The 21,627-nt window shown below is 49.6% G+C and overlaps 1 protein-coding gene across 1 annotated transcript in view; it reads left to right on the forward strand.

Moving 5' to 3' along the window:
* Sdk1 (sidekick cell adhesion molecule 1) overlaps nucleotides 1-21,627 on the forward strand; it is a 485,625-nt gene that overhangs the window by 379,251 nt on the left and 84,747 nt on the right. Inside the window, exons 26-29 of the mRNA XM_013023384.1 lie at nucleotides 444-633; nucleotides 3,178-3,276; nucleotides 15,296-15,490; nucleotides 18,740-18,941. Of these exons, the coding sequence (XP_012878838.1) occupies nucleotides 444-633; nucleotides 3,178-3,276; nucleotides 15,296-15,490; nucleotides 18,740-18,941 (686 nt within the window). The remainder of the gene's footprint in view (nucleotides 1-443; nucleotides 634-3,177; nucleotides 3,277-15,295; nucleotides 15,491-18,739; nucleotides 18,942-21,627) is intronic.

Raw genomic sequence — 21,627 nt, forward strand, 5'->3', positions numbered from 1 at the left:
CTTGTGGCACAGGAGAGTAGAGCCTCAGGTCCTCTTGAGAACAGCAGGTGTTCCAGGGCAAGAACCCAGCATCTGTGGGACTGAGAAAGCAAGCTCCTCTCAAAGGAGGCAAAAGCCTCTGTGCACATGATGGACTCTGCTCTGGTGAATGAAGCTGCCATGTCTGCGATGAGGGCTTCAGCTCGTGCAAATGGCAGCCAGGCTTCCAGCTTGCTAAGCTGTGGGCTGAGTTAGGAACACAAGCTTCCATTCCGGAGGACAATTGCTTCATGGTCCTCTTTCTCCCCAAGTGCCAGTGCATAGAAGTTAGATCCAAAAGCCTTCACGGCTTCCCCACATGGAGAAATCTGCAATGGCCTTATGGTAGTGAGCCAGGGCCTGCCAAGGCCACTTCCTAAACCCACAGTAGCATGACCATCTGCGCTTGCGTGTTGATACCTCAGATTCTGTACCGAGCCAAAGACCTGGACCAAGAGCCCCGGAGCCACGTGGTACGAGGGAACCACACCCAGTCTGCACTGCTGGCTGGCCTGCGCAAATTCGTGCTGTATGAGCTCCAAGTGCTGGCATTCACCCGCATTGGGAACGGGGTCCCCAGCTTGCCCCTCATCCTCGAGCGCACCAAAGATGACGGTATGTGCATGGCTGGTGCCCCCCACGTTGGCCTTACTGCCTCCCAGGCTTGCTTTTCCAATCCAAACAATTTGGACTGTGGTCGTTTGTAATGTAATTTTCCAAACCGGTTTTTTTTTTCCAGTTGAGAGAAACAAAACAAAATTGTTTTTCAGTCACTGAGCATTTATATGGCCAATTTCAGCCTGGAGTGGATTTTTACAGCCTGATTATGAACCTATGCAGAATTCCAATCGTAACTCTGCCGTGGGCAGTGCTGGCAAGAGAGGGGCCAGGCTGTAAAATGGGAGCTGTTCCTCTGGATGGCACCTGCACAAATCCAGTTAAAAATCCTCTCTGGCCCCATGTGCCCGCTTCTCATGGGACTGCCGAGTCTCACCGTTTGCATTATAAGAGATAATTACACGTTCCCACGTGTGGAGCAGTGTGTTTGACGGCTCCCAGGGTCCCCAGGCCCCTGTATATCCAGACTGAGTAACAAGCACATCTTGCTATCTTTGTTTTTATGGAAGTCTAAATCATTAGTAAATATGTTTTTCCACCTTGTGGATGGCAAACACTTAAAGGTTAGCTCCTTCACATTTTCATTATTAAGCAGACTGCAATGAATATGTTAGAGGGGGAAAAGACTGAGCCCCCAAAACACCCATCTGAGGGCCAGACCATGTAATATAAGTGCGATAACTGCAGGCTTGCCTAAGCATCTTTGTGAAGGAACCAATGAGCCCCAAACACGCAGTCCCCACTCCCCAGAAAGAAACCACCTCTCCTTTGTTGGAGAATACCTGAGCTGGGCTTGGTCTCTTGGGAGAGCAGAGTACCACACATATTTCTTCTGTCTTCCCCAACACAGGGGTTCAGGTAGATGGGGATCCACAGGGGAAACACAAAGTACTTATACTTTCACTGCAAACTGCATGAAGTCCTCCTAATATTCAAATAAAAAAGAAAGAATGTGTGTGCCAGGGTTAAGTGGGGGGAGATGAGGGAGGGGATAGTGGTGTCAGTACTGGAACTTGAATTCAGGGCCTGAATCTTTTCTGCTCAAAGCTAGCATTCTAACCACTTGAGCCACAGCTCCAGTTCCAGCATTTTGGTGGTTAAGTGGAGATAAGACTCTCATGGACTTTCCTGCCTTGGCTAGCTTGGAACCACAGTCCTCAAATCTCAGCCTCCTGAGTAGCTGTGATTACAGATGTGAGCCACTGTGGCCTGGCTTAGAAAGAGCACTTTAGAAACTGTCCCTTGGCACCAGGTCCAGCATCATTGCTCTTCCTAAAGGACATGGTGGTTCATTGTGGAATTTTCCACCTTCTCTCACAAACCTGATATAAACATGCCTTCCCTGCTCCTCATTATGGCAATCCAAATGCCCAGCATTAGGGATGGCTCAACAGATCACTGCTACGTAAGACCAATGTCAGAGCATGCGTACTTGTGAATTAGTCCTGACTTGGGAGCCTGCTGCCTCCACAGAACATTTATTTTACCAAACAGAGGTGTCATAACACATGTGCAAAGTTTAAAATACTGTTCTCAAGTTCATAGCCAGAGGCAGAATTCGCCCTCCCAGAATGGCCCTTCCACACATCATTCTGTTTCTTCATTGATCGCCCCTTGCCCATCGCCTCTTACCTGCAAATCAATTCATGATTAAGTCCCACCAAAGTTCTCACACAGGTCTTGTACCAACTTGCCTATTCATTTTAAGCAAATAAACTTTCTGGAGGGCCTCAACCCTATTCTTCCATGGTTCTATGAGACATTATTGCTGTCTGAATTATTGGGGCACCAAAGCATATAGGAGAATTATCACATGCATGTGTGCATATCAGCTCTTAATTTCTTAGGACACAGCAGGAGAGGGATGGCAGGAATAGGAAGCAAAGGCACCAACACGTGGCTCATCAGGAGCTGTAACCCCATCTAAAGTTAGAAGGAACTTCGAAGCCACCTTGTCTGTCCTCACTCTGCAGGTGGAATCTGAACACACATTAATGAAATCTCGACTTCCGGCATAGTGGACACTCTGCAAAGACAGTTAGTGAACCTCATACCAGCTTTGTGGGGCACTATCATCACCAGTGCCAGGCAAGCATAGTATATAAGATTTCAACATCTGGAAAGTAAACACGCAGGATTCAGAATGAAGTATTACCAGGCCCCAGTGGCCCACACCTGTAATCAGAGTTACTTAAGAGGCTGAGATCTGAGGATCGCAGTTCCAAGCTAGCCCAGGCAGGAAAGTCTGAGACTCTTATCTCTAATTAATCCCCAAGAAGCCACAAGGAGATCTGTGGTTCAAGTGATAGAATGCCAGCCTTGAGTAAAAAAGCTAAAGGACAAGTGTTCAAGCCTCACTACCAGCACCCAAAAAAAAATCAAAATGAGTTGCTTTCCCCAAATTATTAGAGGACCACACAGTTTGGTTCCAAAAGTCATTCATTGCAGCCTTAGGCACATCCACCCCCACAAGTGGCTTCTCAGTAGTGATCACAGCATGAAGCTGGCCTCAGGACCCTATAACACTCTGCTTCCCTTCAGCCCCAGGCCCCCCAGTGAGGCTGGTGTTCCCCGAAGTAAGGCTCACAGCTGTGCGGATTGTGTGGCAGCCCCCAGAGGAGCCCAACGGTGTGATTCTGGGTAAGGAGCGACAGGGATGGAGGGAGAGGGAGGACAATGAAATGTGCTTTCTACTGTTTTGATGGGATTGTTTCCTAACTACTCAAGAGGCTGAGATCTGAGGATCATAGTTCCAAGCTAGCCCAAGCAGGAAAATCTATGAGATTTTATCAAACCACATAAAAACATAACATATAAAAACCAAATGTAAAAACAAACTATGTGGGCAACAGCCTAGTGTTTTCTGAACTGAGACAGTTGTAGGCCCCTCTACTGTTTCCAGAGCTGTGCGCTAAGGGTTTGCTGTGGAATGAAATTTGCATTCCACTAACCCAGAATTTCTTTTGTTGGTTCATAGTCCATGGCAGTGCCATTTGTAACCAACTTTCCTTCCGCTCCAGGCTGTGCTGATGAGGTAGAAGACTAGTTTTTCATGACCAGCACAGGCCCAGTCCTTGCTCCGTGCTGCTGGGAACAACTCTCTTGTGTTACAAGGCTTGAGCTGAGCAATGGAGGCGAAATGTAGGCCTCGGCTTCCAGGAAATTTGTTGACCATTCACTTTCCATTTAGAGAAGCAGCTCTCATAGCACTGATGAAAAAATCTTAATTTTCCCCAGCTCCCCAAAGGCAGCAAATCATATTCACAACTAGCATCCACTCCTCTGTTTATTTCTGAGGAAGCTATATATGCCAGGGTGCATGGTGGGAAGCAGAAGGAAGACTTGTCCATCCTCCATATGTCCTCAGCCCCACTGAGGCAGTGACACCAGTGGTGAACATTGGGTGCTAAGTAGTGACAGAAGGCAGAGTCACCAAATGCCCCGCAGGCCACTCCTGGCTGAGTTGGGAAGATAACTGACTTCCACAGCCATGGGAGAGGGGAAAGTGGTGAGTTCTGGCTTGGAACGGAAGATACTGCTCACGGGAGGCCGGGCAGATCCAGGCCTATCTCCAGGCGGGGCAGTGAGTGAGTGTCCTCCTGTGCCCTACAGAGTGTGTCCTAAGGTCAGCTGGGTGTTCAAAGACAAAGGCCCCAACTGGAGCCCCAGCATAGGGCTCTAGACCAGAACATTTACTCAGGCCTTGACCTCCAGGAAGCTGGGCTCAGGAAGCTTCCGTTCTAGGCTGTTTCTGGTATAGTTTTCAATCTAAGCCTAATTAACAAGTATTAAAAGTCACCCATTTTACCTGTTTTTTGTCTTGGGCATGTAAGAGTTGGTTTGAACAAAGTGTCTCGTGTGTGTGTGTGTGTGTGTGTGTGTGTGTGTGTGTGTGTGCTTAAAATCCCATGTTGAAGGGCTGGGAAGTTGGCTCAGTGGTAGAGTGCTTGCCTTGCATGCCTGAGGCCCTGGGTTCGATTCTTCAGCACCACATAAGCAAAAAGAAAAAAAAAGCCTTGTTAAAATCCTATGTTGAAAACAACAGGGAGTCACCCACATACTTCAGGCAGAGAAAATGATTGAATCACCTTTCCCTTGGAGATGGCAACTCTGTTGAAAGAGGAGGGAGAGAGGGGGAGGGGAGGGAGGGAAGGATAGGGAGGGAGAAGGAGAGAGAGAGAGCACGAAGGGGCTGGTACGTACTTAATGCAGCTTGCACTCGCTGTGTTCAGTGGCCTGGAATGCTCCTAGAGCCTCCACCCTCACCCCCAAGGCTCATTTCACTGCCACCTTCCAGCATGAGACTTCCAGAACCACCGGATGCTACAAGTTCAGCATTTGTGAATTAGGAGACCTTTAGAATCACAAGTTCTTGCTGTCACTGGCACAAGGGGGCTGGAGAATGTGCTCCTGGTGATGTGAGCAGGTCAGAGGTACACTGGCTGAGAAGGAGCTGTGGGCCCCAAGCTATAGTCAGACCTCACAGAGGGCAGAGGGACTGGCTGGGCTCAGGCAGGCCCAGTGCTCCTGGTGGCAGCCTTTCCTAGAACAAGCAGGGTTAGACACCTGATACACAGGCATCATGCACCGCACACACACACTATCTGTAGAGGTGCAGAGTGTTGCATTCTGACCTGTCACTTGCAGCCCCAGGAGTTCATAGATCTGAGTTCTCCGAGGAGAAGCCAGGTCCCCTGTCCCCATTTTGCTGTCCTGCATACCCACTGGTCCTCCACCCCATTCACTGGTCTTCCACCCATCCTACCTCTCCAGAACCTCTGTGTTTGACCTTAGGGATTAGGTTTGGCTAGAACTGCAAGTGACATGGAGGAGCACAGTGTGTGTTTCAACTGCAGTTTCTCACAAAGGTGACTTAGTGTTCTGATTGGCATTGCCCTGCTTGTGCTTCCCTGCAAACATGATTGGGGAGGTGCTCTTGATCTCCTTCTCTCTCTCCCTTGCTCCTCTCTCTCCTTTTTTCCCCTCTCTCCCTTTTTCCAGGGACCTGTGCTCATCCTGTAAGATATATGCAGATGTCTCCTTGCTGTGCTTTCTGTTGCTACAACTAAATGCCACAGGCTAGTAGATACTTTATAAAGAGAAAATGGTTTATTCCTCCCCAAGTTCAGAGTATTTCTATAATCAGAAAAACAAATGTCAAAGACACCCTGAAAAGTAAATAATGAGACTTAAAAATGAATTATAAAGAATTATAGAAAGTTAAGTACATAGCACAACCAGATTTCATTGGAATAAAAGTTTTATCCAGGTTCTCTGAATTCCAGGGGGTCTGAGATAGAGGGGGCTTCATGTAATGGCAGTGTTCTTGCTATCAAGGACCTGCAGGGTCACGCAGTGCCATACAGGACATTGTATGGTGACAGGGCTCATGCAAGAGACCTGGTCAGACTGGCTTTTCCTACAGCACTAATCTGGCAGGCACAGTGGCTTATTATGCTTGTAATCCCAGCTAGTTGAGAAGTTCCCAGCTTGAGGCTAGCCTCAAGTTAGTGAGACCCTGAGGATGTCCCAGCTATGCAGGAGATAGAGATAGGAGGATCTGTACAGTCCAAGGTTAGCCTCAGACAAAAAACTCAAGACCCTATCCAGAAAAATCACTAAAGCAAAATGGGTTGCGGGGAGGGGGGAATGGTATGACTGAAATGGCTCGGCACCAGCAGAGCAAGCTACAAGGCCCTGACTTCAAAATAAAGAACAGATCCACTGTCCTGATGATTCAGTAACACCCCATGAACCCATGAATGGATTTTTCTAATAAAATTTCTACCTGAGCTGTGGTGAGGAAGGTTAAACCACTGTGACTCCTTTGCCCAGAGTCTCTGCCACACCCTTCATGTGCGTCTCTACCCGACAGACACTTCACTTTGCTCCTAAAGAGTCATCTGGCTCCCCAGTCCGGCCTTAATCTCTGTCTACATGGACAGCGGGCTTACTTTTTAAAAATACAATTTTAGCTGGGAAGATGGCTCAGTGGTAAAGCGCTTGCCTTGCATGCATGAGGCCCTGGGTTCGATTCCTCAGCACCATATAAGCAAAAAGAAAAAAGCGGGAAGTGGCACTGTGGCTCAAGTGGTAGAGCGCTGGCCTTGAGCTGAAGAGCTGAGGGACAGCGCCCAGGCCCAAAGTTCAGGCCCCACAACCGGACCAAAAAAAAAAAATACAATTTTAGGGGCTGGGAAAATTGCTCAGTGGTAGAGTACTTGCCTTGCATGCATAAGGCCCTGGGTTAGATTCCTCAGCCCCACACAAGCAGAAAAAGCCACAAGTGGTACTGTGGCTCAAGAGGTAAAGCATTTGTCTTGAGCTGAAGAGCTGAGGGACAGTCCCTAGGCCCAGAGTTCAGGCCCCACAACTGACAAAAAATAAGTACAATTTTATTATTATTGTTAGGGTGTTATACAGTGGGGACCATTTCCCTAAGTTGGGTAATGAGTATATTTCTTTTGTTTTTTTTTAGATGATACCACCCCTTCCTTCACTTCCTAAAAGTTTACTGTGCCTCCTCCCAACATTCTTGAATGGGCTCACTTTTAAATCTTATTTACAGCCAGATATCAGTGCCTCACACCTGTAACCCTAGATACTCAGGAGGCTGAGATATAAGGACCACAGCACAAAGCCAGCACAAGCAGGAAAGTCCAGGAGACTCTTATCTCTAATTAAACAGCAAAAAAAAAAGTGGACCTGTGGCTCAAGTGGTACAAAACCAGCAATAAAGCCTCACAGACTCTGAGTTCAAGCCTTAGTACCAGCAACAAGAAAAGAAAAATCTCATGTGTTCTTTAGGATATCTTCTACACTTGCTTTTCTGAGAGGAAACACAGGTAATTGGTCACCTGTGGCTCGAGGCCTGCCCCTCAGTGTCCCTACATACAGTATCCTGTCTCCCTCTTACACCATACACCTCGGTGCATGTGTGGATCTGTTCTCCATCCCTCTGTCTACTGGAGCTGAGGGTTCAAGAAGAGGAAGAAAAACCTAGAAATGTCCCTGATGTTCAGATTCTGATCTAAAAATCCCTGGGACAGAGGATTATGGGAACAGGAGACTGGAGATTACTTGAAACCACAAAAGCCCACTAAGACACAAGTACTATTGGAACACTTGGGGAAGCCAACAAGAGCACAACAGATGCTAAACCAGTGCCAGATCCACCTACCTGTAATACACAAAAGCAGGAGTTCGAGCCTCTTTTGCTCTAATGGTATTTGGTTGTAATAGATGTTGTCTAGGTAACCTGTCACCTGTATATGATTACAGCCAGCACACCAAACAGTAGCTGCAAGAAAGATGGGGGAAACAATTTCTAAAGCTTCAGGCTGGAGTTCAGAGGGTGGAAAGAAAACCATCTCTTTGTGTGACTCACTTTACATCCAGAGAGACCTTGAATCAATGCCCCCTCTCTGAGTGTGTAAACACCTCTGAGCCTCACGCTTTTGTAATCTATATCTAAACATGTTCTTGCATTTCCAAAGGAGATTAACAGCATGAAACACCAGCAGGCACCTGGAGAGGGAAAAAAACACTTGCTTATTTGCACAGATATTTTACTATGGAGAGATTTTTAGCGTTTCAGACCTTCCTTTGGGAGACCAACAGAGGAGCCTGCAGACAATGTCTCTCCCTATTTGCCAGGCTGTTCACCAGGCACCCTTCAGAACCACACAGCTGCCCTGGCCACATACCCCATATTCTGCTCCTGCTCACCTCCATCAGGAGGTTTCCTACCCACCTAGGGCTAACATTCACCTTGAGCTTTTTGCCAAGGGACTCTGGTGGGAATCAGGCACTCAGCTGAAGTAATTCACATTTACAGACTCCCTATTTGGCCCCATTGTCATTATGTTCCTCCACTCCCAACCTTCATATGGATGCACTATACGCTAGCAGCCATGCACACATTGAACAGGGCTTGCAGGCTGCCCAGGCTCTTCGGCTGCTTGTGTCCCTGCCCACCTCATGGATGACTGTGGAGTTGTCACCACCTTCCATCAGACACTCAGGGTCACCATTGCTAGTCCTGGCTAGTAGCCTTGCTCTGAAGACCTGAGCATCAGGTCAGCTCACAGACAGTTGTTCTTTTGTTGCCATGTAAGAGTACAGCTTTGAATCAGTGTCTCTGAAGGTTTGTCCACCTCAGGCATATGTGCCAGCTCTTGGGCACCAGGTTTCAAAGAGCTAAGTTACACACACACACACACACACACACACACACACACACACACACACACACACACACACACACGACTTGCAGGCTGTCCCCACATCTTAGCAGCTCTTCTTTGTGTCTCACACAATGCATGATTCTGGAACATGTTTCATGCTTGTAACCCATGCCCTCTCTCAACTCCATTTTTCTAGGCAGACAATGCTCTCTCCACCTTCCAGGCAGATTCAGAAGGCAGCCCAGGCCTCCCACTCCATGTTTTAATCTCTGCTTCGGATCAATGTCCCCTCCTGCGTGGCCTTGCTCCTTTGAATGTCTGTATTATCATAATTCACCCATCACCTTAAAAACAGGGCTTCGCCCTGGCTGAGTCTGCGCCTCCTTATTGATTCAGCATATCCATTCTCTCCCCGCACACACCGCGGCCCCTGACCTTGCCTGCTGAAATCCAGCACGCTAATGTTTCACCTGGCTGTGGCCGTAATTACCTAAGCAGCCTCTTTCATGAAAACGCTCTTGTCTCTGACTGCCGTCTATCATTATTCTCTGAAAATGTCAGGCCGGTTACACAGCGGCCTCTTTTGCCAGGTATGCATGGAGAAAGACTCATGTAATCCAGCCAGTAAGTAAGTCTTTTAAACGTGCCAGAGTGAAAGATCAGTATTCATCTTTAGGCTCATCAGACCTGCACGGATGAAAAACGACAGCATCTTTATTTAAGATGAAAGTACAAACAGAACCCGGGGCTGAGGAATTTTGTCCCCTTGGCTCAGCGTGGAAACTGATCAGAAAATAGAAAATAATAACCAGATTTCCTGTGGTTAGGAATGATGACATTGTGCCTTGCAGTTTCCATGCATTAGCTACTAAGTCTTCAGCAGGGCCACACCAAGTAGATATTGTCCTTTCTCTGTTCCCATGCCAGAGGTCAGGGGTCAAAGGCAGACCTGCAGCCAATGCTGGTGGTGACATGCAAGGAAGGACAGACACACAGATTGCCCTGTACCTGTGGATACCCACACCTGCACATGCTCAAGACAATGATCTAAAACCTGTTCCTGTCCTCCTGTCTTCTTTAGAACATTTCTTGATGACTTAGCATATCAAATATAGTGAAAATACTCAGTACATAGTTGTTACATTATTTTCTTTTATTTTTTTTTTTGTCAGTCGTGGGGCTTGAACTCTGGGCTTGGGCGCTGTCCCTGTGCTATTCAGCTCAAGGCCAGTGCTCTACCGATTGAGCCACAGCACCACTTCCAGTTTTCTAGTGGTTTATTGGAGATAAGTGTCTCACGGACTTTCCTGCCTGGGCTGGCTTTGAACCGTGATACTCAGATCTCAGCCTCCTGAGTAGGTAGGATTACAGGCATGAACCACCGACACCCGGCCGTTACATTATTTTCTTTAAGGAATAGTAAGTCTACATAGGTTCAGTAAGTATAACTTTTCTGGATACTTTTGATCTTTAGTTTGTTGAATAAAGAATGCAAAATCCACTGATAGAGAAGTTTGACTGTGCTAAGCCACCATTAAAACATGAGCTTCTGAAGGGAAAATTGTGTGTGTGTGTGTGTGTGTGTGTGTGTGTGTGTGTGTGTGTGTGTGTGTACAAGCATGCATACGCTTGCAGGTCCTGGGACTAGACTCAGGGTTTGGGTGCTGTCCCTGAGCTTCTTTTGTGCAAGGCTAGGGCTGTATCACTTGAGCCATATCACCACTTCTGGCTTTTTTCTTTTTTTGGGGGGGTTGGTCCGGTCGTGGAGTCTGAACTCTGGCCTGGGCACTGTCTCTCAGCTCTTCAGCTCAAGGATAGCACTCTACCACTTGAGCCACAGCGCCACTTCCGGCTTTTTTTTTCTACTTATGTGGTGCTGAGGAATCGGACCCAGGGCCTCAAGTATGCAAGACAAGCACTCTACCACTGAGCCACCTTCCCAGCCCACTGGCTTTTTTCTTTATTGGAGATAAGAACCTCACAGACTTTCCTGCCCAGGCTGGAACTGTGATCCTCATATCTCAGCCTCCTCAGTAACTGGTATTTCAGGCATGAGCCACTAGCTCTCAGCTTAAGGAAAAATTGTTGATATTCTGTGTAGATGAGTAAAATGGAAACCCCACATGTAGATGATAAGTTTTAAAACCCTGTACATAAGAAAATGAAGTGTTCCCAGCCAGGCATGATAACTCACACTTATAATCTTAGCTACTTGGGAGGCAAGGAGTAGAAGGATGGTGGTTCAAGGCTAGACTAACATTATTGACACCCTAGCCCCCAGCTCAACCACTAGGTGGGCAGGGAGGTATGCACCTGTCATCTCAGCTACATAAGAAGCATAAAGTAGAAGGGCTGCAGTCTAGGATGGCCAAGCAGAGATCCTATTCCAAAAATAACTGAAGTAAAAAGGGCTGCGGGGAGCGGGGGGGGGGTGTCTAAGTAAGGTGGTAGAATGCCTGCAAAGCCAGAGTTCAAATCCTAGTACCCCAAAAAAATAAATCAGTCCCATGAGAATCAGGTAGTAATGCATGCCTATAATCTCAGATACTCAAGAGGTGAATAGCAGAAGATCATGAATTCAAAGCCAGCCCAGGCGAAGTTAACAGTACCTTGTCCAAAAAGTAATAATAATAAAATAAAAACTGAAGGAATCACTAAGTAGCAGAACATCCTGTGTTTCATCCTCAGTTTGGAGGAGAAAAAAAAGGAAGAAAGAAAAGGAGGGGAGAAGAAAAGGAGAAGTCTGATCTGGCTACAATAATTCCCACCTCATCTCCATTCCTGCAATTCACAAAGACATGCCTTTCCATAGAATCTGAGCTTCACCAGATTATTACCTTTAGCAACTGGAGAATCTCAGCAGATATTTTTTTTAAAAACCTGATCAAATAATAAAGATTAAACAATAACCAAATTGCATCTGTAATCATGTTCTGCTCCTCAGAGTAAATAATACTTCGTTAGCTTGGCCTGCTAGCTGAGAGGCGGTGTGGTCTTCTAGTGAGTAGCATAATCACAGCCAGCTCTGCAGGACTGGCGGGACAGACAGAAGTGTGACACTGGCTGGGCTCAGCAGAAACCTCACTTCCAGGTGTCCCCTGCCCTAGCACAGACACTCCCAGTTCCCAGTCTTGGTCTCACCTGTGTGAGAGCACCCCAAACCCAATTGAACCATAAAGGGCACATGCTTCCCACCATAGCAACGTGAGAACCATCACGTGACTCACGACAGCCAGAGGAGGGCACCCAGAAAACCCCCATTTCCATCACATAGCAGTAGGCCAGTCCCAAAACATACAATTCAAGAGTTTAAAACCCAGATAATAGAGAATATGAGTGTATTTAAATGCATAAAGGCAAATGTGAGGAGAAATAAAAGCAGTAATATGAGAAGCCAAAATTGTGTGACAGAAAAGGCACTTGAAAGAAGATGGGAACTTGGTCATTCCAGACGCATTCCTGGGAAGGAGCCATTAGACACTGTCTGAAGGAGCCCGACACTGAGTAAATGGCTCTAACTCTCAGGGTACGAACTGGAAGGGCCAAAAACAGATGACGATAGACCTTCCAGAGCCTGAGAAGGAAAAACCTGCATCCAGTCAAGCAAAGGTACCCAGAGAGATACTGATAAGAGAAGCAAGTCACGGGGCAGGAGGCTGGTGGCTGGGTTTGCAGGGAAGAGTGGAGCACCTTCCTAAGGCTCTTCCTGTGCCCCCTTAGATCACCCCCAGAAAGATGCCCAGAAAGCAGACCGAGTAAGCAGACCTTCATTTTCCTTCCTGCCTCCCCTCAAGAAGCAGGAACTCCTTAGAAGATAATAGACTTCCTGGGAAATTCTTTAGGACCTTTCTTTCATAAATAGGCAATCACTGTTCCACTTGAGCCACACCCCAGTCCTCTGTTTGTGTTTTGAGATAGAGGCGCTGGCTGGCCTCAAACTTAAGATTCTCCTGCATCTGCCTCCAAGTAGCTGCAATTATGGTTACTAGAGTCGGCTGCTCTGGGCTAGGCCCAATGGAGCAGGCCCGATGTGGCTAAGTCAATCTGTCTGGCAAAGTTGAGTGTTGTTCCAGCCTGGGAGAGGGAGGGTAAACCTTCTACCCAGCTCCTCCAGGGTGGGGCCACACCAGGAGGTCAAGTCTCCTTGTGTCCCTCCATTACTACAGCGATAGTCACCATCCCAACTTGGGGTCACCGTGGCAGCAACACTGTGTGGGAGAACTGGGGAGCCTCAGAATGAAATAATAACTATGAGCATAACCAGAAGAGACCTCCAGGATACCCGGACTCCTGGGGAGAGGGCCTCTGCCAATGGTAGCAAGTGGAGAGCAGCTAGTGTCACTGTTTTATGATCACATGGAAGGTGAGGAGTGCTGTGCCTGTAGCTGGGCCCCAGTGGCCTGTGATGTCATCTGTGGTCTCCATCTCACTTAACTTAGCCATGGGTCACATCACAGTATGGGGAGTTGACAGAGCGATTCCCATCCAGCCATGCCTGCTCTAATGCCACAGCCTCCACATACCACTGCTTCTGTTAGGATCCCCCCCGCCCCCCCCCACTTATGGGAGGAACAAAGTTGCAGGGTCAAGACCAAGCAAGAGCCAACAAGAGACTGTGATGGAAGATAGGTGTGGGTAGGCATGCAACCCTCCAAGCCCACACCCACTTCCTTGGCCACTTCGGGCCACCCCCACTGTGTGGCAGGGGTGCAGAAGACGGCCGGGGGTTCTCGCATGCAGTGGGTGCACAGCAGCTACTGCGGTGACATTATCTTCCTCATTTCAGAATACTCTGCATCCTGGGGCCCCCAAACTAAAGACCCCCCTGCAATCATAACTGAGCATGGGGAGAACAGAGAAACAGTCAGCCTGGGAGGACTGGCTGGCCATTTCTAGGTACAGTCTTTTGTCAGAAAGTCAGAAGGTCGGCAACTCAGAAGGTACCAGTTTCTTACCTAAGGCCAGTTGGGCAGGAGCAGCAGTGATGGCAATTCAGGGGTCTAAGGTCAGCGTCCTGTGAGCCAGGGACAGGAGAGGGCTTGCTGCAAGGTCAGGGAAATAGCACCAAGTGTAATTAGGCACCCTGGAGTTCAGGGCCAGCTATAAGGAACAGCCAGGGAAGCCGAGGCACCTCGCTGAGCTGAGGCCAGGACACCTGACAAGCTGTGTGGCATGAGCCAGGCCATCAGGAGGGACGCGGCTCTCCATTGCTGCAGGTGGCTACCACTCACAGGCTGCCCAGCACTGGACCAGGTCCGCTCTACTGGATTTCATTTCCCAGCTGTGTCTGCCCAGTTTACCAAGAACAGTTGGGCTGCCATTAATTTTTGTTGGAAGTCACAGCACCCTATCTGTTCTGGTTTTAATCAACAGATGGACCATATGTGGTCTCTGAGCTCAGAAGAGGCAGCGCCTGGCACCAGTGTTCCAGGCTGGGTCTGGAACGCTGGCCAGGCCTCTCCAGATGCTGGTGGGTGGGCATGGGACTGCCTGTCTGGAGGAGTTTGAACCCTTAATTGTCAAGAGTCTAGAAGAAGCCAGGTACCAGATTATAGGTTCAGCCTGTAATCCTAGGTACTGAGGAGGCTGGAGGTCTGAGAATCACAAACCTAAGCCAGTCTGGGCAGGAAAAGTTGATGAGACTCTTAACTCCAATTAGCCAGCAAAAAGCCAGAAACTGAGATGTGGCTCAAATAATGGAGAGCTATCTATCCTTGAGCAAAACAACTAAGGGACAGTGCCCAAGCCCCAAATTCAAGCCCTAATATGTGTACACACACACACACACAACCTAGATACTAGGAGAGACATTTAGACCCAGCTGGCCTCTCCTCAATTGACTGACAAGAAGGAGATAATTATTTAAATTGGAGCCTCCTAAGAGCTCAGCGTGGTCTTGGGTGAGGAGGGATCTATACTCTGGGGAGGGGGGAGACCAGGCAACCTGGGAAGGCCAAAAGTAGGAGAATGCATAAGGGAAGTCTGGCCTTCCTGCTTGCTGCAGGCTGGGAAATTTTAAAGAACTTCCCTCTCCTACCTGCCTGAGGAGAGGGGCTTCATCATGGAAGGGTGGTGGAGGTGCAGAGCAGCCACAGCCAGGGTTCACTGCAGATTCACACACACACACACAAAAGCAACCTGGAGCCCTGGTTCCTATGCATTCTCTCAGCATACAGCGTGCTCAGGAGAGATGAAACTTTTCACATCCTGTTCCGATGAAAGATGAAGAGTGAAACAAGTTCCATTCATCAACATGGATGGGAAGTGACCACCCTTTCAATTCCTACCACAGCCACCTCTAGAAACAGAGAAGAAACAGATGACCATGTTTGGGTTTCTAATCCCACAAGTCATTATGGTATGGGAAGGGTTCAGGTTTGCAGTCAAGTGAAGGAACAAATGGCTAAGCAGACTCTCCTCTCCTCTCCCTGCCTCTCTTCTCCTTTCCATCGCTGCCTGGGTCCCACCTGCAGGGTACCAGATTGCCTACCGCCTGGCCAGCAGCAGCCCGCACACATTTACCACCGTGGAGGTGGGCGCCACAGTGCGACAGTTCACAGCCACGGAGCTGGCCCCAGAGTCTGCGTACATCTTTAGGCTGTCTGCCAAGACGAGGCAGGGCTGGGGGGAGCCGCTGGAGGCCACGGTCATCACCACCGAGAAGAGAGGTAGGCCTACCTCTGGGGGGGGGGGGGGGGGGGGGGGGGGTGTGGGGGGGGGATGGGAGGAGGGGTGGCTTGAGTGGTTGCCGCCATAGTGGGGCCATAGTCCCATCCCAGGAGGATGGGACCTTCACTTCAGAGATGCAGGATTCCAAGGAGCCAGACATGGAACCAGGTGCAGTATCCTATCACACCCATCTAGCATAACCTCTAATCATCTGCCTACCCTCTCAGATAGGTGAGCACCCCGCTTTAAAGGCTTGAAATACAGCTCAGAGAAGTCATGGAACTGGGCCAGTGTTGCACAGAGAATCTTCAGTAAGTGGAAGCTCCTAGAAGGCAGGCACCTTCTCTCTTATGTGCAGTTCTGTGTCCCCAGTGGACAGGTACATAGTCAGTGTTTTCCTAGTAACTGGTCTTTGTGAATACCTGCCCAGCTCCAGGCTCAGGATCTGGCACTCAGCATACAGGTTTGCTCTCATCCCAGCCCGGAGAGCCTGATGCCTGATTTGCCAGTTAACATAGCTATGGAGCTGACCCAAGTGAAGGTGTGGCAGGCTCCTGTCTGCTAGTTCCTGTCCACGGCCTTGGGCTTCACCCTGGAACCTGCCACCGCAGCCCCTGGAATGCACTGCAAGGCCTCAGCTCAGCTGCTGACTCAACCTGCTGGTGCCAAGGTTATGGCCACATCCAGAGGCCCAGGGGAAACTAGGACAGGAGGGCTTCCAGCAGGCTGATGAGAAATGCTTGAAGCGGTGGTTGGGAGCTGCTTTGATCCAGTTTCTTTCCCTCTGTGTGCTGTGCCTCTGGTGTCCAGGGCCACTGTCTGGCCCTCCCTGTTGTTGTCAAGACTCTCCAGAAGCAAAATGTGGAACCGATGCTACATTATTACAAGCTGTAGAATACAGCCGGGTATGGTGGTACATGCCTATAATCTCAGCTATGTCAGAGGCAGAGGTAGGAGGATCATGGCCCCAAGTCAGCTTGGGCAAAAATACAAGAACCTACCTGAAAAATAACAAAATCTAAAAGGAGTTAGGGACCTGGCTCAGGTGATAGAGCACTTCTCTAACAGGTGTGGGGCCCTGAGTTCAAACCTCAGTACTGCCAGAATCTTTTTAATCTAGTGTAGAGCATTGCAATGAGTGAAGAACTAAACTTGCCACTTGGAAGACAATTCTGACCTTAAATCCAATGAAGGAGGTGAGGAAGGAAGCTGGCGTGAGCCCTCTTGGTGCTCTGGTCACCCTGGTAGGCACTTCTGCCTCAACTCCCTTCCCCAGCTTTCACAAAAGTGTTCTGGGTTTGTGTTGATGAGGACCCTGACACCCCCAAAGTGACTAGGAAGCTGCTCGGGAAAGATCAAGCACTCATCCCCACCTCCTGCCACATCTGCCAGGCTCTACTGGGTCCATATGACCTCACTCATCTCTGCTGAGCAGAACAAGCAACTGCACTGTTTCCACACCAAACCTGTGCCCTGCTGATGTAGGAGGCCATGCCTCACAGACCCTCCCAAGACCAGCAGGTTCCTGCCAGTCCAGAGACCTGCTCACCTGCTTTGCTAACTGGTCCACACTAAGCCAGACTCCTCGTCTGCTTCCTAAGGTCCCCACATGGTCTACTTGTTCTTCCCACTTAACTGCTTTGTTCCACCCCATCTTTTTGACTTGGTTCCTTCCAGAGGCCCTCCAGGCAGCACCTGCCTTGGCCAGGTCCCTGAGGGACAGCAGCAATGACTTCCACAGGGCTGCTGCTCCCATGTCACCCATGTCAAGCTACCAATCTCTTAGCCTTTCTTGGCTGTGACAAAATGCTTAAGAAAACCACCATAAAGGAAGAAAGGTCTACTTTGTGGCTTATGTCAATCCATCATGGCAACAGGAGGGCATGATAAAGCAGAGCTGCTCACCTCATGGCAGCCAGGAAGTAGAGGGGGAACAGGAAGTGCCTGTTGACAAGATCTATCTACCCCTCAAGGGCTGCCCCCTGTGGCCTACTTCCTCCAATCAGGTCCTACCTCCTAGCTGCTCAGTCAGCTGTGAAATCATTGTGAACTCATGAAAGTGATTATCAACCATATGATCCAATGACTTCCCCAAAGCACCACCCTCTGGGAACCAAGCCTTCCAGTCGGGGGCACTTCATATCCAAACCATAGTACTGAGTTCATGGAGGCCAAGCTGAAGGCAGGTGTCCTACAAGCAGACACAGGTATTGCCATGCCCACACTGGAAAGCCTGCTTCCCTTCCCAAATCTGATATCTACCGATAGTTCTGTGTAAGCTCAGCCACCCTGGTCAGCAGTCCATCACTGACCACTATGTCCTGTTAACAGTCCTGGGCCAGGACAGATCAAGTGACTGGCATGCGCACAGGAGGCCAGGACTGCTGGTGAAGTCACACCCTGTGAAGTCCATACACTGTGGAACCCACATCAATGACCACTTTATTATATACCACATGTTTTAATCAGAATCAGTAATCCTCATGATAAACAACAGCACTCGCTCTATGAGGTTTCTCTGTTGACATCTCCGGGGCACAGGTTAGCCCTGAGTCCTGCATCACCACCCCACACCTGTCCCTACCCCCCAAGAGATCCAAGAAGAGAAGAGACACCTATTATGTGTGTTGAGAGTCAGGTTACCTGCAAGAAGGAAGAAAATTCAGTGATCCTCATAGACTAAGCAAACATCAAATCAAAGAGAGTATATAAAGGGATACAGGCCGGGCACCAGTGGCTCACGCCTGTAATCCTAGCTACTCAGGAGGCTGAGATCTGAGGATCACGGTTCAAAGCCAGCCCAAGCAGGAAAGTCCATGAGACTCTTATCTCAGATAAAGCACTAGAAAACCAGAAGTGGCGCTGTGACTCAAGCGGTAGAGCGCTCGCTCGCCTTGAGCTGAAGAGCTGCGGGATAGCACCCAAGCCCTGAGTTCAAGCCCCATGACCAACAAAATAATTAATTACTTAATTAAAGGGGTACAGTAGGGGTGCTTGGAAGAGCCCTAGCTTTGCTATCACCCAGATACCAACCTTTGTGGTAGGATGGCATATAGGTGTTCACCTGTTTGGCTCTGCTGTGGGAGCCAGCAGCTGTCTCTAGTCTGGCCTATCCTGGGCACATCCACAATCCGCTGCCATACCCCTCAGTGCCTGATCCATGCCGCCAGTTCATGGGCCAACTGCAGGAAGCAGCTGCAGGACATAGCATCTCACATGGCGTGGCCTGGTCTGTTCTTTCCTTGCAGAGAGGCCGGCACCCCCCAGAGAGCTGCTGGTACCACAGGCCGAGGTGACAGCACGCAGCCTGCGGCTCCAGTGGGTCCCGGGCAGTGATGGAGCCTCCCCCATCCGCTACTTCACCGTGCAGGTGCGAGAGCTGCCCAGGGGAGAGTGGCAGACCTACTCCTCCTCCATCAGCCATGAGGCCATGGCCTGCGCTGTCGAAAGGTACTGAGGGAAGCCGGACCCTCCTTGCCCCGAGGATCTGTACCCCAGTCCCAAGTTTCTCCAGCCCATCGGGGGGGGTGTCCCTGTTCCTATTGAGTGCCTCCACACCTGGGATCCCAGTGTCCATGGTCCTAAGAGGAGTTCCTTCCAGGCATGTGCTGTCTGCACACCCCAGGTCTGGGTGCTGGGGAAGGCGGGGAGAAGGAAATTAAGCCTGGATGTATGGGTTCTGACATCCTGGTCCCCCCAGAGGCCTGTACTTGAAACAGGAGAAGGGGTAAAGGGTGGGCGGCTGGTTGCAGGTTGGAGAGATGCTCCTTCTCTTTGTGTTCTCCCAGCCCCCAGCCCTGAGTGCAGCAAGGGAGAGACGCCCCCAGAGCTGTCCAGGCATGGGTTAAAGTGGAGGAACAAAGCAGAAGTCTTCACCCTGGGCTCACGTGGGTCTCAAGGTGACCTTGTCACAGCTCCTTTGCAAGGGAGCCGACCTAGGTGGCTCAGCAGGCTCTGATCATCTGGGAGGCCACATGGGCCTGTGGCATTCTCCCTATGGCACCATGGTGGGGGCTCTGCAGGGTGGGCAGTGCCTCAGAAGATGCCCAGGCCACTTGCACACACCTCCTCATAGCCCACAAACTACTGTGTATGGCCAAGCTAGCTTGTCCCAGCATTAATAGAGGCAAGGCAGTGTGGTCCTCATTCTCTGGGGTTCTGGAGCCCGCTCCCTTAACAGCACCTAGAGAAGGACAGAAGCCCAGACAGAGGTTCGCAGGCCAGGCCCCATGCACAGCAGCACCCACCCCAAGTGACCCAGTGAGGAGAGGCAGTGTGCCCATTAGGAAACCATCAGGAAAGTCATCTTCTTGCTCCCTGACAAGGTGCATGGAGCTGCTCAGGCGCATAGCTCAGCCCCAAATTTGAATAGCTATTTAGAAGAATTCTGGTACAAGGTATGTTCTCAAACATGTCCGTGACCCTGTGCCATTTCTAAGTTTGGATAATAGGAATTTGGGAGATGGGGCATACGGAATGTGCAAAGGACCTGAGGTTGCTTCCTCCACAGCATCAGTGGACTCCATGGGAGAAACCTAGAGCACCAGGGGCCGAGGAGATAGAGAAAGCCTTCCAGATGTGCCAAGATCTGTTAGACTCTCCAAGGGCAGGCTGGATGGTTAAACCATCTCCAGAGCCCTGGGAAGTGCTGTGAGCTCCATTTTTATAAATGAACAAGGTGAGATCCATGGAGATTAAACGACTTGCCCTGGGGAGCAATGGCAGAGTCAGAATCTCAATTCTGCTGGACCCATTCCCAAGCAGAGGTGTGCTTGTCCTGGAACCATGAGCGGAGAGCAGACTTCTCAGGGACTTGAAAGGGTGAAGGAGTATGCTGGGGGATGCTCATCCTGGAAACCCTGGCCTGCATATGAGGGTCCTGGTGGGAAGGGATATGTGGGCTGGGTGCTGAGGGATGGGGAGTCAGCGAGTCTATTGTGCAGAGATGGGTTGAGTGGAAGCAGGAAGCTGCTGCATTAGCCCGTGCCCAAGGTCACTATCTCCTCTGGGCCACAAGTCGCTGCTCTTTTGGGAATGAACGCCAATCCCCCCTTTTCAGATTGCAAGCTTGGCCCCCTGCCGAGAGCATTCCCTCTGCAGAGGGACCGTGCCCCTACCCCACGGCTCCCAGCCTAGTTCATCCATCTCTGGGAAGGCAGTGAGTGATCCTGCTACTGGAAGTTGCCTTCTGCTCTCCTGCATACCCAGTCTATTCGCCCCAGCTGGGAAAGTTCCCACGGCCATCTGACCTTGCTTCTCACTGTTGACCCTCACAAGCTGGTGCTACTCTGCACCACCCAGGCTGGCAGGTAGAGAGTGAGCATCTCTAAAGAGTGCACAGCATAACCCTAAATGGTTAGGGACAGTGACATCCCACACCACCCCCACTAGCTGTGATGGCAAGCTGGAGCACCTGCTGCGTGCTTGTGTGCCCTTCCTGGGGCTTGAACTCACAGCATAGATGCCATCCCTTAGCGTTTTTTCACTCAAGGCTGGCAATCTACCACTTTCTTTCTTCCTTTCTTCCTTTTCTTTTTTAAACTGGTTAGTTGGAGGTAAGAGTCTCACAGATATTTCTGCTCAGGCTGGCTTCAAACCACAATCCTCAGATCTCAGCCTCCTGAGTCTCTAGCATTACAGGCTTGAGCCACCAATGCTCAGCTTGTACATTTCTTATTAGTATATTCTAGCTGTACAAAAGAGGTCTCAGTGTGATATTTCCGTACATGCTTACTGTAACCCTGGCCAACTTTCCCTACTCTATGACTCCCCCTTAGTTCTCCATTTACCCCCTTAAAGCAATCTCAACAGGTCTCATCCTATGTTGCACATACATGTGCATGAAGTACTTCAGCCTCTTCATTCATCCCCCCCAGTACCTCCCACTAGTACCCCCAAACCATCTGTTTTACATTCATGGTCTCCTATTTTTGTTTTTGTTGTTTTTGTCAGTTGCGGGGCTTGAACTCGGGACCTGGGCACTGTCCCTGAGCTCTTTGCTCAAGGCTAGCACGCTACCAATTGAGCCACAGCACCACTTCTGTTTTTCTGGTGGTTAATTGGAGATAACAGTCTCATGGACTTTCCTGCCTGGGCTGGCTTTGAACCTGGATTCTCAGATCTCAGACTTTTAAGT

This window comes from Dipodomys ordii, unplaced genomic scaffold (genome assembly GCF_000151885.1).
Source record: "Dipodomys ordii isolate 6190 unplaced genomic scaffold, Dord_2.0 Scaffold68, whole genome shotgun sequence".
Classification (NCBI taxonomy): Eukaryota; Metazoa; Chordata; class Mammalia; order Rodentia; family Heteromyidae; genus Dipodomys; species Dipodomys ordii.